Source organism: Plodia interpunctella, chromosome 9, assembly GCF_027563975.2.
Source record: "Plodia interpunctella isolate USDA-ARS_2022_Savannah chromosome 9, ilPloInte3.2, whole genome shotgun sequence".
Taxonomy (NCBI): Eukaryota; Metazoa; Arthropoda; class Insecta; order Lepidoptera; family Pyralidae; genus Plodia; species Plodia interpunctella.
The window spans coordinates 9,408,509-9,429,958 of NC_071302.1; the positions used below are offsets into that span (position 1 = coordinate 9,408,509).

Consider the following 21,450-nt stretch of genomic DNA (forward strand, 5'->3'; position numbering starts at 1 on the left):
TGCACACTAACTTTTAATAATAACTTTAATTTTTACAAAATTTAATAGGCAATATTTTTATGGCTTTCCATTTGACCGTGCTGTCAACGGCGTCCAAAATGTTAAAATTGTAAAATAAATAAACTTTTGTCTCACATTAATCCTAATTTTGTAAATGCCATTTAATATTTGATGATAATTGTGATTCATTTGGTTGGCCGCCAAGTGTCAGGCCAATAGCGAACATCGATCGCGTAATTTGTAGAACGAGGCCAACATACTCATAAACAAACATTGGATAGACGGGGACATCTGATTGGCTGGCGAACCTAGTATTGCTCCGCCTCAAAGAGCGCTTGGACGTCAAGTTTGTAGACAATTTAGTGCATACGAAAATAGATTTCTCGCAATGTCGTGGACCAACGAAGTAGTGCTAGAATTTTTGGAATTATATCGAAGAGAACAACACCTATGGGATCCAAAGCATCCACTCCATCGAAACAGAGGTGAAGTTAATAACGCCTGGGTCAGAATACAATCGTCACTTGGTATAAATTGTTCGATTATCGACCTTAAAAAGAAAAAGGAGTCCTTGATGACATCCTTTAGAATGCACTTTAATAAAAAGAAGAGATGTCAAGAGGCGTATCAAACAACTTGGTTTGCATATCCTCTAATGGAAAGTTTTCTTGGCGGCAAATATGAATGTGACAGTACGAATCAAATGGAACACGAGGTAAAAAAATATTTAGTGACACCAAATGAAATATCTAATGTGTACTGGTTTTACTTTGCCAAGTATAATCAAAAAGCCTTCCTTAGTTGTTTACAAACATTTTGGTTTAATTGGATAACATATTTGGTCAAATATTGCGCCAATCGCGCATGTGCCGAAATAATTGTGGATTGGTGGCGGTGTTATTGATTGGATTGGTGATGTATTTCGTTACAGCGATAAGATTATCAATCAAGGAACTCTTCATTACCAAAGTCCAACTTATTCTCTTTATCTCTAAATATATCCGTAAACTGTAACTGTAATTTCCTTAGTAATTATGAAACCGGAAATGATCGTTACGTCACAGTTTATATACAAACTTCCAGTAGTTAAATATAGGTTAAAGTAAAAAGTGGGTACTACTTATGTATTTAAGTATGAAGATAATTTTGAATGCAAATTATCTGAATACTAACTATTCTAACATTATAAATGAGAAAATAAGTATGTTTGTTTGTTACCTCTTCACGCGTTATCTTTTCAACCGATCTTCTTGAAGTTTTGGATACATGTACCTAGTTTGAAGTATGGAGGACAGAGAATATCTTTCCTCGGGGAGTAATACATGACGACGAAGCCGCGGGCAAAATCTAGTCATGTATAAATAATTCAAGTAAAATGTTAAGTCGATTGAATATATATATTTTTTGCAGTTTTTCAATAACGTTCCTGGTTTCCCGAATACAGCACCAATATCAGAGAATACTAGCCCAGGCATGGGCGTAGTGGACAGAAATATAGATCGTCAGGATAACACACTTGCGACCATTACCAAAATCAGTAACGCCAATATGTACAAGAGGAAAGCCAATGATACAACGTCAAACTATGGCAGGAGTGGGGAGAGGAGAGAAATGGATGAATACGAATTATATGGGCAGCTTCTAGCTAAAAAACTGAGGAAACTTGATGAGCATCAGCGCGACGTAGCCATGCACGAGATTGATAATATAATGTTTCGTGCAAAAATGCATAGTAGTAACGCACAGTCTAGAAGTTTCTCGTCGCCATCGCCCGTGCCAAAAAAAGTGAAATCGCCCATTTTTATTGTAGCTCAGCAAGCTCATCAACAGTATGAAGACGAGAATACACCTTACCAAGAACATATGCAACCACAGCCACCTACTTAAATGACTTTTAATATGTACCTTGTTTAAATGATTAGTGAGAAGAAGTCTTTCACCTGTGTATGACAAGTAGGTAGTAGTCGATGCAAGGAGACAGGTCACTGTATAAAAAATAGGATTGAAGGTTTTAAAAACTTTTAAATAATATAGGTAGGTGCTTTACTTTCTTAAGGTAAAGTAGGTAGGTAGTATTCCAACATCTAGGTAGATATTGGAAAATAATTACCTAGGTAGGTACCTAGGTAATTATATATTGACACGCGAAATGGTAAAGATCGACCCATGGCACCGTATCTCATGACTTCGTAAGTATAAAGGTATTTTTTAATATCGGCTAGTTCAATATGTACACACTTACTATTCTAGCTGTTGCCCGCGGAATCGCTAACACGAATTTCAGTTTTAGTACATAATTATTACAGTATATGTTTATCTGTTAACGATTTTTTTATTCTACGCCCTAAAGACACGCAAGCAAACCTTCTTTAGATCTGTAATAGCCTCCAACGAAAGAACTCAACAACGGTTTAACGCATCCTAACATATTTTTTTCAGCGTTGATTGCAACAAGATCTCTCTGACGACAATAAAAGCTTGTGACAAACAATTTAATTAAATTTTTGTATACATAACCACATGCTATCATTAGTAACGTAACAGACGTAATTGTAGGTATTTCGAGTTGTGGAAATAGAAGATAAAGGATTAAGGACATATTATTTTATTATCTTTCAGCTGACTTTTTTTTATCAAATTAAACAATCAGGTGATTTTTTTATATCCGCTTCTTACACAGATAAGTACCTATAAGAACATTACATTTAATTTTCTTATAATGTACGTGTCACACTTCTATCATAACAGCATCACTGTCTAAAAATTTAATAAATGCCAGTGAATCATTCGTTTCACACACGGACTTGATAATTGTACATTGAACTTTAGATTTATCACTTGAACTAGGTACATTATATTGGTCAACAACACGAAATTACTCTTACACAACTTACAATTTTATTATTTATGCAGGTACCTACTTACCTAAAACTATCAAAATAATTTCCACATCATCCGTTCACTCTGGAAGTAAAGTGTTCTCATCAATGTCACATAAAGCACTCTGGTCAAAGCACCTGGGTGTTTTAAGTCTACTTTTTGGTGTACTTCCAGCAGGTGCCTTAAACTTTATTAAAATTAGTCCTTCTATAGCACTGAAAAATTATTAATATTAGTCCTTCTAAAGCATTACCTATGTTTTTTTTAGAAGGGCTAGTATTTAAAATATTGGGCAAAGTAAACAAATATAGGTAGCATTTATATTTGGGCTAACTTTGGGCTCCTTGCAGTTTATGCTAATGGTTATAAAGTTTGCAAGGAGTCCCGCCACAGGGTATGTGGTAGCATTGCCTATGTTAGGTAGGTACTAAAATTATAGTCCACGTAACAAACCAAATGCCAGATTTGTTAATGAAAGTTATAGGCTTGTTATATTGTGGCTAGTTATTTGAGGCGTTAGCACGGAGTCACGGGATGCAAATAGTAAACTAATATAGGTAATAATTACATACATATAAGTTTACTAGTTAGTGTGTTAGAAACACAAATCATCACACACTAGGTACCATGGTCTTAGTAAGTACTTGTTGTACGGTTGGTACACCTTCACGGATAATAGCAGATCAAGGTCGTTGTTTCGCTAGTACAGAATTCAAAAACTTTTGCAAAAGCTCAAACATCAACTTGCATCTAATAGCTACCGGTTCCCCGCGTGCAAATGGACAAGTTGAACGAGTGATGAGTGTTTTAAAATCCATGCTTACTGCAGTGGAAACATCTGATGACAAATCGTGGCAAGACGCTATAAGCGACATACAGCTAGCAATTAACTGCACTCATAACTGAACCACAGGGGCTAGTCCACTTGAGTTACTAATCGGTAAGGTAGCATGACTATCGACTTTAATAACTTAACGATAACGAAGAAGGTGAAGTGAATTTACAATTTATCCGAGATAACGCTGTGCGTAACATTGAAAAAGCGGCTATTTATGATAAACAGAGGTTTGACAGAAATAAGGCAAGGCTAAATGAATTATCTGTAGGTGAATTTGTTTTAATTGAAAATGAGGAACGAAATCAAACAAAGTTAGATCCTAAATTTCGAGGTCCTTTTAAAATAATTGAGATTTTAGATGGTGATCGATATACCTTAAAGGTTTTGAATTCAAGACGCACAGATAATTACACCCACGTTCACTTTTCTTTCATCATTTCTTCAGCATCGTCGAGCATGTGTATGCAAAGGGTTGACTTTTAGTATATAAAAATGTACTTTGTGAGGTTGACTTTGGTTTGGCTGTTGTTGGCAGTCTGTGTTGGCGTATTGGTAGTTCAAACTTTGTTTTAGGAGGTAGGGGCACCAAAGATTTGATATCTTGGTCTTGCTTTGACTTGACTTTATATTGACAGTGACAGAGCGTATAACTCATACTTACGAAATTAATCAATATCAGCAGGCAGGCAAAATGATCAACAACAAAACAAAGAAATGTTTTGATTTTGTATAATACTTCAAGTTTTATGATATTCAACAAATTTTGTTAATACCTGTTTTGCCTTCGTCAGCACAAACAGCTTTAGTGCTTAGCCATGGCTACCATGGTCAAAGAGAAAAAACGGGAGGTATGTGTTGAAAATATTGTGATACAGTACCTACACGCAATTGCATTTCTATTTTCTTGTGGCGCAGTTGATTGCTAAAAATACCTTTTTTTTTACAGAAAAAGAAAGCTAAACAGAAAACCGAGTCAAGAGAATTCGTGATCTCGGAACCCTTGATTTCCCCCACCATAAACAAAACAAAAAAACTGGAAAACAGTGATAATCCCATTGATACAACGGAATACTTTGTAGACAGTGTTAACATATCTGAAACTCACGGTGAGGCTGGCTCTAGTACCGATAATCACATATCAACAAATGTCACCAGTGATCTTCAAAATGTTTGTGAAGAAACAGTTTCTCAAAGTCAAAACTTAGATATTTCTTTATCAATAGCCACTTCTAGTGTTGAAGTTAAGGAAAGTTTTAGTTCTAAACATATTGACACTTACATATCAAAGTCATTGATAGAGGAGCATCCAGGTAAAACATATGAAGACTTGAATTTGAAAATGGAACGGATGAAAATACCCACTCAGGAAATCCCATTGAATGTTGAAGATAAATTGTTACCTCCTCCTTGGTGCTTCCAACCAAATACTAAAGACTCCGACATAACATCAGAAGCACAAGAAGCAGAAGCTACATTGTTAACTGAGGAAAATGTAGTACCTTCAGCACCAGTTTTTGAGGACATGTCTCAACCAGAACCGAAACACCAAGAGCTTATAGTAGTTAAAGAAGAAATTCCAAGACCTCAATGTATGCCTTTGGAGAAGGCTGTCTGGCTGTTTGGCGGGGAGGAAATGGAGGAGATAAGAAAGATGAGTGATAATGAAGAGGCTATAGTTGAAGCAGGGCCATTGAGTGGGCCCGACCATCCCTTAGTCGACTTGTTGTCTACATTAAGGTAGGTTTTTATGTTGTAGTTGACAACATGATGTACAATTTACACATAATTGTAGCTCATGCTAAAAATATGGGAACCTGACAGATTTTTAATAGAAATAGAAAAATTTTTATTTGTGTCATTCATAAATAAAGAGTTTGACTGTAATAACTTAAATCTCACTCTTTGTTTTGATAATGACTTATATAGACTAATAGTATAGTAGTTACAATTTACTGTATATATACAATGCTTATACAAACTGCATGTGTCACTAATGAAGTCCATTATTTATTTGTAATAATAATTCAATTGATGCAAAACTTCAAGATGATTGGTTGAGCACATGAAGAGGTAACAAATAAACAGACTTACTTTCTTATTTATAATATTAGTTAGCATAATAAAAGATTGTTATTCAATAATAATAGTATTAATAAAGTAATAATAATAGTAATATGAATAAAGCCAATGCTTTATTCATATTACAGTTACACAAATTTCCAAAAAAATAAATATATAATATATTTCTGTGGTGGTAAAAACATAAGTTTAATATTTATGCTTGTGAAACTGAATGATATATTATATACAGGAGTTCTCTAATGTTTCTCGAACGGGAGCGAAACCACTTGTTCAAGAGTATCAATGAAGAAGAACAGTGCCGTTCAGCACTGTGGAAGATACAGAAGAAGACTGTTCATGTCACTGACATATGTCCATGCGGGGCGTCAGTTCAGTTTCGGGGGAAGTATGACGATGCTGAGTTTTTTGCGGAAAAGGTTCCGGCAGCCAGGATGCGGCTGACTGCTCTCTTGAATGACGTCCAAGAGGGTTACTGTCATCATCAACATTCAGCTTTGCTGGCGTTTTACCAGGTGAGATTATATATTTACTTATTAAATGTTATTGTTCCAAGTAAATGAAATGACTTATTTACGTGAAACATGGTAAAAGATGTAACAGATAATATAAGACCAACATGTCTCGCCATCAAGATGGCATGTAAGTGAAACATTACTTCTAAACAAACTTAATGCTGCATTCTCTCCCATCAACTTTCAGCCTACATAACCCACTGCTATATATAGGTCTCCCTTTTTCGTCCCAGCTTCACTCGGTAGAAGAATAATAAATTATACACCTACACCTTCCTCAGGAGTCACACTATCTATTGGTCAAAACCGCATGAGCATCCCTGAAGCAGTTTTTGAGTTTAACGCGTACAGACAGGGGTTCGTTTTATAACATGTAAGGTTAAGATAATAATTTATATCATGTGCAGTGTGCTGGTTGACTGGTTACTCTATATTGGTGGCGATCTAATAAATCGGTTGACTTTGTATACAGTTATTACTAACCTAGCAATGTCCATCTGGTTGTAAAACAGACAGGATCTTAAAGCCTGGAACACCCTAGTCAAGAGAGATACAGCTACTGGTGGTCACGACCCTCAGCCATGAAGATACGACGATGATGATGATGATTACAAACCTACTATTGCAGATAGAAGACTTCCTATCTGAAGTCGTAAAAGCAAACCAGAAGGAAATGCGTGAGTCCCTGAGTCTGATCCTGCAAGCTCTGAAGCGAAGCGACACAGCACCGCCAGTGCTTTCCAAACTGTTGGAGCGATGGGCCGCCATGCTGGCTTCAGAGTTAGTGGACGCGAGGGATCCCAGGCAGCTGTTGTTTCTACTACATCATCTGTTTAAGTAAGTTGATTTTGTATGTTCGGGAAATTAGTCATAGAATGGGATGACGATAGATCTGTTTATTTTTTGTATGGAGATGGTGTTTGTAGCCGCGTATGATAAGCATGACCTCATGGTTCAGCTAGAATAGGCTGCCATTGAGAGAACTCCTTTACTCCACGGGTTCTCAATGGTACTGCACGTGGTACGTCTAATGGTATTTGGCACACATTGAATGGAACATGACTTTCATTGCAGACAAAGTCGTTCGGTGCGCTGGGCCTCCCGAGCAGTGAAACTGCATGTAGGGGATCGCTTGTCCGCCGCTAGGGCTGTGGCCGTGCTCAGCATTCTGTTAACTCGGCCCCCGCTCGAGTCCGCGCTCGAGTGCAACGAGGGTGAGTTCCAAATTGGAATAATGAAGTGAAAGATGGAATGCTGGATTCGAACGTGAATCGAACACATGCTAGTCAAGTTTTACACTATGATTGGATCATAAAGTAAAATGTTTTAGAGTAACAAAGTGAAATTATCGGCTTGTAACTGGATTTGTTTGGCAAAGATAAATAAGTTCGTGACTAGCTGCATCCCATGCTATTACCCGTGGTTAATCATTTGTTGTTATTAATTTGATTTTATGCACAGTAGCGCCATCTACTTTATAAAGTGCCATTGTCTTGATAATATCCTACGTAAATTGCATATTTTCAGGATAAAAAATACCCCATGTGTTGATCCGAAGTACCGACTACCTCAATACAAAATTTCATAAAAATCGGCCCAGCCGTTTGAGCGGGAAGGCAAAGTTTCGCCTCTTGACTATACTTGTTTTACACATACAGATACAGTAGAAGCGTGGGAGGAGGTGGACGCGGGCGGACGCGGGGGCGCGGTGGACGACGGGGCGCTGCGCGAGCGCGACCTGCTGGCGCTGCTGCGCGCGCTGCCGCTGCGCCAGCTTGTGGCCGCCACGCTCATGTTCACACATTCCGTGAGCTTACCTTCATAGTTGTATTCCGCATGGCTGAGGGCCGTGGACGTTACGTGGAATGAAACACATGCAATTTTCTTGGCACGAGTGGTTTGATATTACGTTCTCCATTTCACATAAAAGTTAATAAAAGGTTTTCTTACGATGTTTTCCTTCATCGGAAGTTAGTGGTGGTTGATGAAAACTTTTATACATTAGTCAGATTTATAGGCAAACTCATGTGATACGAATAGGATTCGAACAAGGGACCTTTTGATCCACAGGCAGGCATTACATCACCACCGCTTCTTTAGTATCCTTACATATTACAAAACAAAATCCTCTGCCACATGTTTGTCTGCTTCACAATACTAACAAAATACTGCATGCCTTTTCGTGCGGTTTCCACCAATGGTATGATTCCTGAGTTAGGTGTACCAGGGTCGGCTCCCGACGATGGAACGTCTCATCGGTTTATTGCACGGATATGATATCCTTTGATACACGAATCCACGGATTGATACATTAAACCTTCGATCTTGGAGATAATGAAAACAATTGTACGACAATGGATAATGAATCGATAAATTTTTTATAGGATGTAAGTGAAGCCTTTGAACGAGATTGGCGAGACGCGTCAGGCGGCGGCGGCGTGGCGCTGGCGTGCTGCGGCGCGCGCGCGCTGCTGGCTGCGCTGCGCCGCGCGCACGCTGCGCACGCGCACTATCGCAGGCTGCACGCGTTCATGAGGAACATCGCTCAGAGATTGCTGAAGGGGCTGGCTGGGCTGCATATACACAATGAGTGAGTATATCATTTTATTTATTTGCCAAGCCTTGCCTCTTTTTTAAAAGACTATTTTATGACTATGTACACTAATTTATTAGAAAAATGTTCTTTATTATATATATATGATCAATTTATTTGTACCGTAAAACATAATTTACATAAGACCATGTAATAAATGCTTTTTTTTAAATTTGCGTATAACTTTATCTTTGTGATTTGTCCATATGTAATATCTTAGTTGTACAAAGTTTTCATGTTAAAAGCACATAAACAACAAGTTAAATATATAATGTATATACTAGCTGCGCCCCGGAGCTTTGCTCCCGTGGGAATTTCGGGATAAAAGGTACCCTATGTGTTATTCCAGGATATATTCTACCCGTCTACCATATTTCATATCAATTGGCCCGGTAATATTCGGAGGACTGACAGCCCGTTCCGACTTCGTTCGGGTAAAAAGATAATAAATTATTCACCTAATACCTTCCCCAGGAATCAGCATTAAAATCCATGCTTTGCGTTTATCGCGAATAGACAGGCAGACGCGGCAGAAGACTTTGTTTTATATATAAGGATTTATGTATTTATTATAGAGTTTTTAAATCCGTCCGCCTTTGCGCTCATATAAGTTTGAATACATAGTTAAACTCTAAATTCTATAAATGATGCATTAAAGAGTTCATCTACGATCGGTCTACTTTCCCTCTTGGTCAATTATGTACATTGGGTCTACTTTCACGAACTATACATTTATAAATGGTGCACTGAAGAGTTCATTCTGTCGTCTACTTTCACGAACTGTATTTTTTTTCTCAATCCGTCTAAATACAAAATTCAAATTCAAATCATTTATTCAGAAATTAGACCTTCACAGGCACTTTTTCACGTAAATTTTTATATTAAATAATTATTTCTCACAAGCTACAAACTACTGGCATTTCGGAACGACCACTGCTGAGAAGAAATGCCGAAAGGAACTCATTTGAACAGTGTTGGTCCCTATGATGCCAGAAGGGCATACCATTATTGTTTCTTACAATGTTTTTTTTTTCTAATAATATATAAAAGTACATAATGTACATAGTCAAAAAGTATATCAAAACAGGTTATGATTGTGATCCGAGTGCTGCGCGAATCACAATTAACTTACACAAAAATGCACAGATCATCGTACAGCCCGGAGATGCGGCGCAGCGTCCCGGCGGAGCTGGAGGCCAGCTACGCGGCCGCGCTGTGGCTGTGCGAGGACCGCGACCTGCATCTGATGCCGGCGAGTTTGCTCACCGACGCCACCGCCAGCTCCTTTTGTATGGAGCTCATATTCCACTTGCATGGTATGTTATTTTCAGGGTTCCGTGCGATAAAAGAAAAAACTCTTATACTATTATTCTGTTGGATGAACGCGTGGAAATTTGAGGACTACTAGCTGCGCTCCCATGGGAATTTCGGGATAAAAAGTACCCCATGTGTTATTCCAGGTTATATTGTACCCGTGTACCAAATAATAATCAGTCCAGTAAATCGCGAAAGAGTAACAAAAATACACACATCCTCACAAACTTTCGTATTTATAATATTGGTAGGATTTTCACTTATTCTACCTTTCTACGTTAAGCTAGTAACTACTGTTTAGTATAAACAAATGTTGCCACTGTTACACTCAGAACAATTAAACGGATCAATTAAAATCTGTTCTATATCAAATAATCGATATGTGCGTAACAAAAATTATCCTGCATTTTATCTGTGAGTTCTACTCTTACTTACCCGGATTTAAAACATCGATTTTTTTAGTTCATTGCACTTATTTCTGTCAAAATATCATTGTTCCGATAATTTTTTTGACCCGGTCAAAGATAGTTCGTTCACCTGGATTATCTGTGTTTATATGTCGACTTTTTATCACAAGTTTCCGGATCCAATAAATCAATTAAGACTGTTTTTCTTTTTCACAGGCCTGATATGAACTGCCTAATTAATATTTTACTACATGATATTTAAAATCATTAATATGACTACATATTAATAAATATTGCTACTTATATTAAATATGGTACTTATATAAATACTAGATGTTGCCCGGGGCTTCGCTCCCGTGGGAATTCTGAGATAAAATAGAGCCTACAGCAATCTTGGATAATGTACCTTTCTAATGGTGAAAGAATTTTTGAAATCGGTTCGGATTACCCGCCTCAAATATACAAACTCACAGTCTCACAAATACTTACCTCTTTATAATAATAGTATAGATTGGTGCTTATATTTGTATAGGTACTTGGCACGAATCTTTATTATTCAAAGAGCGAGAGCTTAAAAATACTACCATAACGTAGTTTTTATATATACACATTCAGTAATATTATGTCTATTAGTAATTTACAAAACCCCCCATTCGTACACTAGGCACAATTTATAATTCGTGATAAACAAAATCACAATCGTCTCAATAGTTTCATTTCAATGTCTATTTGCATTGTAGAGACGTCACCACAACATCTGAATAGTCTCCCGGTATGTCTTCCCAAACTGACGTGTGAAGCCCGCGTGCACATAATATCCGAGGCCGCGGCACAAAGGACACGTGACCACGAACTCGCCAGGATTGTTCTAGAATTTTTAATGCAGGTACGTGGACTCCTTTTTTGGAATAATAAATTTATAATTATACACATTATAGACCAAAATGATAACACTCAACGGCCCACGGTAAGCTGTACACTCGTATCGTGCGTGACACATGGATTTATTTATTCATTCATAAGCTTAAATCTAACTTTATAATTCACGTCAATGCAATATAGATAGAAAGCAACCTATTTCAATTATTTTTATAACTTGTTATATATAAAGCCGTCCTTATGAATTCGCTTAGAGGACATGAAAACAGGTCTATGTTTTCAGCAATCTCGTGGAGGTTACGAATCGCTAGGATATTACACTCAGAAGATAATCCGCGAAAATAAGTATAAATATTTAACCTCGGATCGTTAACTGTATGTATAAAACTCGTCCCAGCGGTTTTGATGTGAGAGCGTAACAGACCGACTTTCACATGTATAATATAGTATACTAGATGTTGCCCGGGGCTTCACTCCCGTGGGATTTTTGAGATAAAATATAGCCTATTGCAATCTTGTATAATGTACCTTTCTAATCGTAAAATAATTTTTGAAATCAGTTCGGTAGTTTCGGAGATTGGGTAATCTCCGAAACTACCTCAAACATACAAACCCACAAACGCTTACCTCTTTATAATAATAGTATAGATTATCAAAATCAAATCATTTATTCAGAAATTAGGCCTTCACAGGCACTTCTTCACGTCATATTTTAAATTAAATTATATTTACCAAAGCCATAAACTATGATGTACAAGTTACAAGTTAAGGTTTCCCTCGCAGACTGGTCTGAAGACGAAGTCGGTCTCGTGCAAGGGAGGCTGCGAGGCGGCCGCCAGAACCCGAATACCCGCGGTGCTGGCCTCGCATCCTTACCTCTACACCACCGCGTTAAATCTCATCGCGGACATGAACCAAGGTAACTAACTAAAAACCGCCGCTTTTTTGTAGTCATTCGAATTTGGTCGGATAACCACCCGTTGTTTGCATGTTTTTTTTTAATAATATTTTTTCACATACGAAGCATTTCAAACTGATATATAGGTATAAGTATTTTCATAAATCTAATTCTATGTGCCTAAATCAAGCTAATCAATAAACACAAATCAAGAGCTACTCTGTCTTTAGTCCACATGCGTACCTGTAATGGTTGAAAAAAATACACGATTTTGCAAATCGTTACTCGATATCCTGTAGTATCTCGATAACCTGAACACGCACAAATTATATTTTCGCGGCACATACTTCCGCACACATAAGCTACTTGACCATGAACAATATTTCTCTCTCCGATTATTAGTTTAATTTTTTCTTGCCAGAACAACGTTACTCCAACAGAAATCGTTTTTTTCCATTTTTTTTAAACTACAACAGGCATAAATTTCTTATGCCGGGCCCATACATAGCTGATTACTAATAAGCTATGTATGTGCCCGGCATAAGAAATCAGTGATTAGGCACTAATTATATGTTCCACTCATATTTCTGTAGGAGCTATTTTCTGTGGAGTAACGTACACTATAACTGGTGTTTCCGTGTATTGGTTATATTTTACAAAACACGTTTTACATTGTGATTCCCATATTTCTTTTCCGACAAATATATAAAATGCTTAGGAAATACATCAAAATATTTAAAACTAGATGTTGCCCGGGGCTTCGCTCCCGTGGCAATTTTTAGATAAAATATAGCCTATAGCAGTCTTGGATAATGTACCTTTCTAATAGTGGAAGAATTTTTGAAATCGGTTCGGTAGTTTCGGTGATTACACGCCTCAAATATACAAACTTACAAACGCACCTCTTTACGATAATAGTATAGTATGCGATTAGGATGCAATTCAAAGACCAATCAAATTAATTTTATCCCTTAGTGGAATCAGTGGAGCCGACGTGTGTAAACCACATCCACGTAGACAAATGGCGGCCGACGACTGCTGAGCTGCTGGCGGTGTTGGGAGACTGGTCGCAACGCTGCAGCTGCATGCTGGAGCGGCTGCTGGTGTTGCTGGCGTCTCATTGGTGAGTTACACTAGCTGCGCCACGGGGTTTCGCTCCCGTAGGAATTTCGGGACAAAAAGTCCTTCTCCGTACTTCAAACGATGTGTATGCAAAATTTCAAGAAGATTGGTTGAGCAGGTAAAGCGTGAAGAGGTAACAAACAAACTTACTTTTGCATTTCTGATATTAATTAGGATTAGGATTTATTTTTTTGATTTTACAGAAAATATTCCCTTCTTCCTTACAGGTACTAAAATTGATGCTATCCTACTAATACTATTAATGCGAAATTTTGTGAGGATGCATGTGTGCGTGAAACATACTCACGCAAAATCTACTAGACGTATTGTTATGAAATTTGGTACACGGATAGAATATAGGTGCGAAACTAGGGCGTGTCGCTAGTATAATACGAAGAGGTATATTGGGCCGGGCACGTGATGAGGGACAGAATGTGTCAACGCTCTGTCTTGTTTCTTCTCATGTATATCTAATACGCCCATCTCTTTCTTGAACGAAATGGAATATATATAGGTATACAGCTTTCTCCGTCTATGTATAGAAATTATTTATTTCAAAGCTCAAACTTCGATATATTTTTTTACAGTAATCTTTCACTAGAATGCCAGGTGTCCTTGGCAAGGTGGCTCCGCGACTGGTCCCGCTCGCAGCCGAACTGCGAGTGGAAATGGACCGTACTGAGAAAGCTGAGGCTCCACAGGGCTTCGTGGAGTCTCCCGCTGGATGCGCCTGCGCCGGAACCCTCGGAGGAGACTGATCTGTTCGCGGCTGCTGTGAACCTGCTCACTAGCTCTTGGGGACACTCTGTGCCGTTGGTGAGGCCTTTACACTAAACTGTGGTTTTTATTTGCATGGAATTCTGATAAATGTTATTTTTCGCCACTTTAAAAAAGATATAAAAACCTTTAGAGTTTTAGCTTTTGCCCACAACTTCGTATGTGATTAAAAATCCATTTCCCGTGGGAATTTCAGGAAATCCCTTCTTAGCTTTCTACGCCCAGTAGTTTCGGCTGTACGTTGTCTGTCAGTCAGTCAGTCACTCAGTAACGGTACAGTTTTATATATATTGATTAGATGTAATTCAGTTATATTTATGTTATTTAACAAGAGTTTACTTGATATCATTCCATTATGCGATGTAAAACCGGATTAGACAAAATACCTATATTTTTTTACAGTAATATATCCTGTTTCGTCTCGTGTATTTCTATATGCACTTCTCTTTCTTGTATGAATGAAATGAAATATATGACGAAGTCTATAGTTTTCTCTGTCTACGGATTAAACTGAAAATGTTATTAAAATATTGTCACTTCGACATAACTCTCATACGAGTTACGTGAAAACTGAAAACAGTTTACACTACTTTTTTTAGTTCTTTATTTGGTATTTAGTGAATAGTATCTGATTTAAATTTTTGGAAATAGTATATTTTCCTTCTAGATATGCTCCCATGGCGCCGAAGCCCTATGTCTTCTAGCCAAATCTCGGCCAGTCGACGCGGCTCATTGTCTCTCTGTGGTGTTGCTAGCTATGGCCGCGTCTCCCGACTCCATCTCACTGGCTAACAAGTACGTATGGATGTTTCTTAAATATACACAAAGTTAATGAACTTATTACTGAGACACATGATTTTATTGTTATCTACATAATCGGTCAAGAAAGTGAGGAAAACGAATTTTAAACGAACTACACTTTTTTTTGCTATTGCAATACTAAACAGCCAAGATAAACACCCAGTGTTGCCAGCCGTTACGAGACAGCGCCTCATTTATTTTCATTACAATATTGACAGACTGTACGTAACGTAACCATATCCTTTTATTTTTTTATACTATATTATTTGAAACTGTATATTGTGTGTTTATTGATACCAATAAATGTGTTATCTATCTTCTTGCAAATATTATTAGTAAGGAAACGCAGAGACATAATATTAAACTTGTACATACAATAACTTGTAAATATTATAATGATATTTGGAATCTAATTAGTCGACTTCCTTGGCGTAATGGTCACCATGCCCGTTCGCTATCTAGAGGACCCGGTTCCGATTCCCCGTTTTACCTGTTTCCGTGTATGTGAGCCATCGTCCATGAAAAATTTTGATGGAAATTACCTTTATGTCCATTGGACCCGCGATGCAATGCCCGGTGTTCATGTGGGACTTTGCCCATTAAAAAAAAGTTACTTGTTGGAAATTACCTAATTAATTTTAAATTGAAATATTTATTATTTTGGTAGATTCGAAACGTTCTTCAACATAATGTTGAACACTGGCCCTTCGCTGGTGCAGCGTGCGCTGGGCCTGGGCGGCGCCAGCGGCGCGCGGCTGCTGCAGGGCGTCATGTTGGCGCACCTCGGGGACCAGGCAGACCCGTGAGTTTATACTAGTCTACCCCTTTAGGCCACAGGAGTGAATAGGAACAGAGAGGCTAAGCTTCATACAAGTACGTTTTCGTAGGTACACTAATACAAGCATGCAGTCTTGTGATTGGTAGTTTGAATATAATTTATTATGTAAGAAAATTCTGAAGACCGTGGTTGTGGTTGTGTCTAAATACTCGCCAGTAAAAATTGGTTAAGCCATACTAGGCTAGTAAAAGTTTATATTGTTTGTGATTTAAATGTATATACATTTAAATCACAAACTAAAGTAAATTATAAAAAACGCCATTTATTCATATGAATAAATGGCGCTTTTTATAATTTACTCTGTATGATATGGCATATATATAATATGACTTGAGTCCTACGACAGATGTCAAATAGTATGAAAATAATACACCTGTCTCTGTCGCTCTCATTTCGAATGTATCAGTTCGTGCTGCTGTCATATGACTCAAGTTATATTTTACACGAGCTGCGCCCTGAGCCTTCCCTCCCTTGGGAATTTCGGGATAAAAAGTACCCTATGTGCTATTCCTGGTTATATTCTACCCGTGTACCAAAGTTCATAACAATCCGTGCAGTAGATTTTGCGTTATAAAGTTACATACATACATACACACATACATCCTCACAAACTTTCGCATTTATGATATTAGTAGGAAGTAAAGTATTAAAATTGTTTGTAATAGTTTACTAATCGTGTAAGTTACAAAAATAATACCTCTTTCTATAAACCAATTTTACGTATTTGTCGTTTATACTATGAACTCTATTTGAGTAATGAAAATATTGATATTTTTGCTGTTACTGAAACAAATGTTTTTAAAAATAAAATTTGATATATTATATTATGTTTAACCTACTTTAGTTTTAATTTTTACAATTGTTTTAATTAAAAACAGGAACTGTACGTGAAAAAAAAAATTGTTTGCTTAGCACTTTGTTACTTTGTGGAACTTTGTTTTCATATGTTTGTCATGTTGTGTGTACACGCTTTTAGGTCACAGTCTGGCTCATAACTTTTGTTATATATACCTATAACCTGTTGTGTATACCTTAATAAATAAAATAAAACTTACGTGCTTTCAAATGCATTTCACATGGTGTTTTCACAATTACCAGGGCAGAATACCAGCTCAACAGACGCATGATGTTATCCACTTGGTTCCACGCGTTGTGGCGACCACAAACGTCAGCATTCGCCAACCTATTGGACACCGCAATACTCGTTACCAGAGAGTTTGATTTAGCTACTGAATATGCTGCAAGACTCGTACAGGTTAGGGACGTCTGTGTTAGCTGTATTTTTATTTGTTTTATACTAGTTTTGCCAGAGGCTAAGCTAGGCTAAGAGACATGATTTTCATAAAAACTTATCCCCCATTATAAAGAAAGATTTAAAGTATGCTTATTTGATACACAAAATTAATAATTTTAACACTATATTAATTTTTAAAAAAAGAAATAAAAACATGACATTTATGCTTATAGTCATTTGATTAGAGACTTGTGTGTGTATTGTTCTTATACAGGGTTACTGGTATCTAATGCATAACTAGTATATCTTTTGTTCTACGACTTTTGTCTAAACGTAATAAATCCAAAAACAAATATCTATAATAATCGTTTCTATAAAACTTTAACTCTATGTTCGATTTCGCTACATAACGCTACTGTACTGTCTCGTGTTGGTTTGGCTATTACATAGAGTTAAGATGTGGGGGTAAAATACTACGAATCACGAAAAGTCGTCGAATAAAAATTAAAGTTAGTTGTTTTGATGTACCCAAGTAGTCTTTATGAGGTTTTGCGTTTGATACCAATAACCCTGTATAAATAAATATCTTATCTATTTGTTACAGGAAATGCCAAAAGAGCAATTGTCTCAATGGTTGAAATGCGTAACCGTTGCGCCGCAAGTGATAGAGTGCATGCTCCGCGCAATGTTGGCGTACGAACAGAACGGCATACTGTCGGACAGGCTGCTGCAGACGCTGCATACGCAGAGGCTGGATAAGGTTAAGATCAATGTGGACGCCGCGCTACAGGTTCGTATGATACATCTACATCGTTCGTTTTCAACCCCCATCCTAAAAAAGAGGGGTGTTATAAGTTTGATCGCGAAGTGTGTCCGTCTGTCTGTTTACGTGGCACCGTTGCTTCATCTACGGTTGAACCGATTTGGATGCGTTTTTTTTTATTTGATAGCTGATTTTTATCCGATGATTCTTAGATATGTTTGATCAAAATCGGTTCAGTCGTTCAAAAGTTTTAGTGAAATGAATATTGAAGTGATAGTCGTTATTTTTTTAATTTGTCTGACAAATGAATTTGTTTGTTATTTTTGAGTGTGTTATTGTTAACACTCTTGTCAGATTTTATTCACGTCGCTTAATGGCATCTGACGTGACTTTTACGACTACCGACATCTGTGTGGCAAGTAGTCGCATATACACCAGAGAACTGAACTGTGCACCAGTGTGCAGGTTTCCTCACGATGTTTTTCTTCACCGGAAGCAAGCGGTGGTCGATGAAAACTACTATACATATGATTCATATTGGTATTACACTTATGTGACTAGGATTCGAACCTGGGACCTTTCGATCACAGTCGGTACATAATCTCTGAAGACAATAAAATCTTGTTACAAAAATGTCATTTTTATAATTGAACTTGCGGCCCGTCCCCAATTCGCTCGGGTAAAAACACAATAAATTAAACATTAACAAAAAAAAAAAAAACACAAGAATCACACGATCTATTGGTAAAAACCGCATGAAAATCCGTGCAATAGTTTTTGAGTTTATCGCGAACAGACAGACTTTGTTTTATACTATGTATGTGCATGCTCTAGTGGATTACAAATTCGTTGTTATATTTAGAATTTTAATTATGCTCTTTGTTGTCTGCATTATGTTCTATATATTCTCCCGATGGAGCAGAAACAGAATCAATTAATTATATGTTGAACAGCAAATCGGCAGCGGCATGAAGTCAGACTCGCTGGTGATCCACCTCACGTGCGCCGCAGCTCTGCTGGCACCTCTGCAGCATCCCTCGCATCTCATGCTGTGGAGATTGTTCATGGCTCTCTATTTGCAGCGATGCAGTTTGTGAGTAGTGTTCGGTGTTTTTTGTTTTCATATTTTTTTCATCGAGTCAAACCAGATATAAATATATTAGGAATAAATATGTTAGGACAAATCAAACAGATAGATTGAGCTAGCCCCAAAGTTAGTTCGAAACTTGGGTTATGGGATACTAACTCTACGATACTATATTTTATAACAAATACATGTATAGATAAACATCCAAAACCCGGGCCAATCAGAAAAACATCATTTTCCATCATGACCCGACCGGGGTTCGAACCCGGGACCTCTCGGTTCAGGGGCAAGCACTTTACCGCTGTAATCAATTTCATTATCCTATTTTATAAATAATTACAGTACTGGTACAATGTTAATTTTATAAATGTTTAATTAAAAAAAAAAATATTGTTTATTAAAAAAAAAATGTCCGACACTAATGAAACGCGCCGGCCGTGTAGCACGCCCGGCGCGTTCAAACGCTTGTGAAATTCACCCTGTTGTGTGTGAAATGTTAAGCTTAAACATAATAACTCACTCTAGGCCCGAATCAACCCCACCAGTCGGCCCCCTGTTCTTCAGCGGCATAATGAAGTCCCGGACCCTGGCCAGCATCAAAAGGCAACTGCAAGAAACCATAGCGTACCACCACAACCAAGCCATATCCTATCGCAATCCCCAAGAAGATCAAACTAAAACTGAATCTACTGTATCTACTCCAGATAACGTTGTAACCAATACGACGTTGAGTGAGGAGTTTTTAGGCGTGTTGTCGATTACCGATTTCACTAATGATTCGATTGAATCGAGTGATTCTGAAAGCGAGGAGGAAGAAGGTGAAGAGGTTATTGTGGAAGAGACGTCGAGGGATGAGGACGAGTCTATAGCTCACATGTACTCTTATCATTCGGGTGCCGAGAAGTGAGTAATTTTCTCTTATCCCTCTTTTTTATCTATTAATGATAATGTTTTCGGGAATTTGAGGGAGTCTCTAAATATATGTGTCGCAACCATAATCCGTTTAATATGCATTAGTATATATTAGTATACTTATCCTTACCTCTCTACCACGACTGTCTGTCTGTCTGTTCACGACATATTCAAAAACTACTGCACGGATTTTCATGCGGTTTTCACTAGAACATAGAGTGATTCCTGAGGAAGGTTTAGGGGTATAATCTATTATATTTTTACACGAGCGAAGCCAGGACGGGCCGCTAGTATTAGTATTGATTGGTTTTAAAAAATGTTATGTTTTCAAGCAATCATTATTTTCTACTAATATTATACTCTTTATTATACCATGAAAATGTGGAGGAGTATATAAAAAATTGATCAAAATGTGTACATATATTATGTAATGTACATACAGAATGATTCGTGAGTACTACCGCTGGTTGTGCGAGGGTGAAAAAGTTCGCGCTTTGCCACACGAAGCTGACATCGCCAGGTTTATTCCCGAACAGGTAACTGAATAATAAAAAAATCTGAGTAAAGATTTATCTTTCACCAACAACATCATTATCAAAAGGTCTGATAAGAAAGTTTACAGTCTATCAAGAAAGTGAAGATTTTTTTTTGCCATTGCTGTTGTATATTGCTCAAAATAGTAACTAGCGCCATCTACAATATTTCAATAATCGTTTTTTATTGCAATTATCACTATTGCACGTCTATATATATATATATATATATATATATATATATATATATATATATATATATATATATATTATTACGTCTTAATTCGCGAGCTCACATTCTTGCCTGTAAAGCCTCAAAAGCCTGCGTCCGCTTGTAAACCTCAACATTTTTGTAGATTCGGCTGTGGTTTTACTACCGGCCGACTGCCTGAAGTCAAGCCTCTTTGGGAACACTGTTGTTGCATTTCAGCTGTGGAAGCTTTTTCTTAGTATTTGGTCGCTTCCTCGTATGGTATCCGGTAACTGGGAACAAAAAGTTTATGTACTTAATTGTTTTTTATCTATTGCTTATCTAAATCTAAATTAATTAGTGGCTCGCTTCACCAATCGTCGCCATTCTTTTCTGATAGAAGACTAATTCGTACACTGTACACGTGTAAAGAGTGAATAGAAATGCTTAAATGTTTATGATTCGATTTGATGGACCGTTACAGGCGTTAGACTCAGCTTTTCGCCGCGTGGTGGCCTCGAGGCGACGTAACACTGAGTGTTGTGAGCTCCCGCTGCCCCGACCCCCGCCCCCGCCACCCCCCGCAGCACCCACGCTCTTCCAGACGGTGGTGGACAACATCTTGATGATCAGGGACAAGTCTTCGCAGAGGTACCTATGGCATTATTTTCTCTCACCCTTATCTGAACGTTTTCTCGGTTTCTTCCTCAGTCATAAAGTGACAGAACCAAAGTTTTCCTACTGATTCGTCTACACATTCGTAATATTTTATCTTGTGCTCGTTTTTTAA

The 21,450-nt window shown here is 37.6% G+C and overlaps 2 protein-coding genes across 3 annotated transcripts in view; both read left to right on the plus strand.

Moving 5' to 3' along the window:
* Positions 1-105: 105 nt before the first annotated feature.
* LOC128672486 (uncharacterized) lies at positions 106-2,189 on the plus strand. Its single transcript, XM_053749682.1, has 2 exons — positions 106-715; positions 1,411-2,189. Exons 1-2 carry the CDS (start codon positions 389-391, stop codon positions 1,885-1,887), a joined length of 804 nt encoding a protein of 267 aa, XP_053605657.1. The 5' UTR covers positions 106-388; the 3' UTR covers positions 1,888-2,189.
* Positions 2,190-4,373: 2,184 nt separating this feature from the next.
* Positions 4,374-21,450, plus strand: part of LOC128672482 (uncharacterized) — a 35,154-nt gene continuing 18,077 nt past the window's right edge. The window contains exons 1-20 of one of the 2 annotated variants that reach the window (XM_053749673.2): positions 4,374-4,566; positions 4,665-5,455; positions 6,030-6,312; positions 6,941-7,149; positions 7,387-7,526; positions 7,971-8,119; positions 8,697-8,891; positions 10,038-10,221; positions 11,367-11,512; positions 12,289-12,424; positions 13,379-13,526; positions 14,113-14,341; positions 14,970-15,097; positions 15,771-15,905; positions 17,040-17,196; positions 17,780-17,965; positions 18,892-19,031; positions 19,551-19,928; positions 20,380-20,473; positions 21,145-21,311. In XM_053749673.2, the coding sequence (XP_053605648.1) occupies positions 4,534-4,566; positions 4,665-5,455; positions 6,030-6,312; positions 6,941-7,149; positions 7,387-7,526; positions 7,971-8,119; positions 8,697-8,891; positions 10,038-10,221; positions 11,367-11,512; positions 12,289-12,424; positions 13,379-13,526; positions 14,113-14,341; positions 14,970-15,097; positions 15,771-15,905; positions 17,040-17,196; positions 17,780-17,965; positions 18,892-19,031; positions 19,551-19,928; positions 20,380-20,473; positions 21,145-21,311 (4,028 nt within the window). In that variant the 5' untranslated portion in view covers positions 4,374-4,533. Of the gene's footprint in view, positions 4,567-4,664; positions 5,456-6,029; positions 6,313-6,940; positions 7,150-7,386; positions 7,527-7,970; positions 8,120-8,696; positions 8,903-10,037; positions 10,222-11,366; positions 11,513-12,288; positions 12,425-13,378; positions 13,527-14,112; positions 14,342-14,969; positions 15,098-15,770; positions 15,906-17,039; positions 17,197-17,779; positions 17,966-18,891; positions 19,032-19,550; positions 19,929-20,379; positions 20,474-21,144; positions 21,312-21,450 lie in introns of both variants that reach the window. The other variant, XM_053749674.2, reaches the window with a different exon arrangement.

Excerpts from the sequence above, each read along its gene's own strand:
- LOC128672486 (XM_053749682.1), top strand. The coding sequence starts at position 389 with ATGTCGTGGACCAACGAAGTAGTGCTAGAATTTTTGGAATTATATCGA. Across the intron at positions 716-1,410 it reads CGAATCAAATGGAACACGAG|TTTTTCAATAACGTTCCTGG; the intron begins GTAAAAAAATAT and ends TATTTTTTGCAG.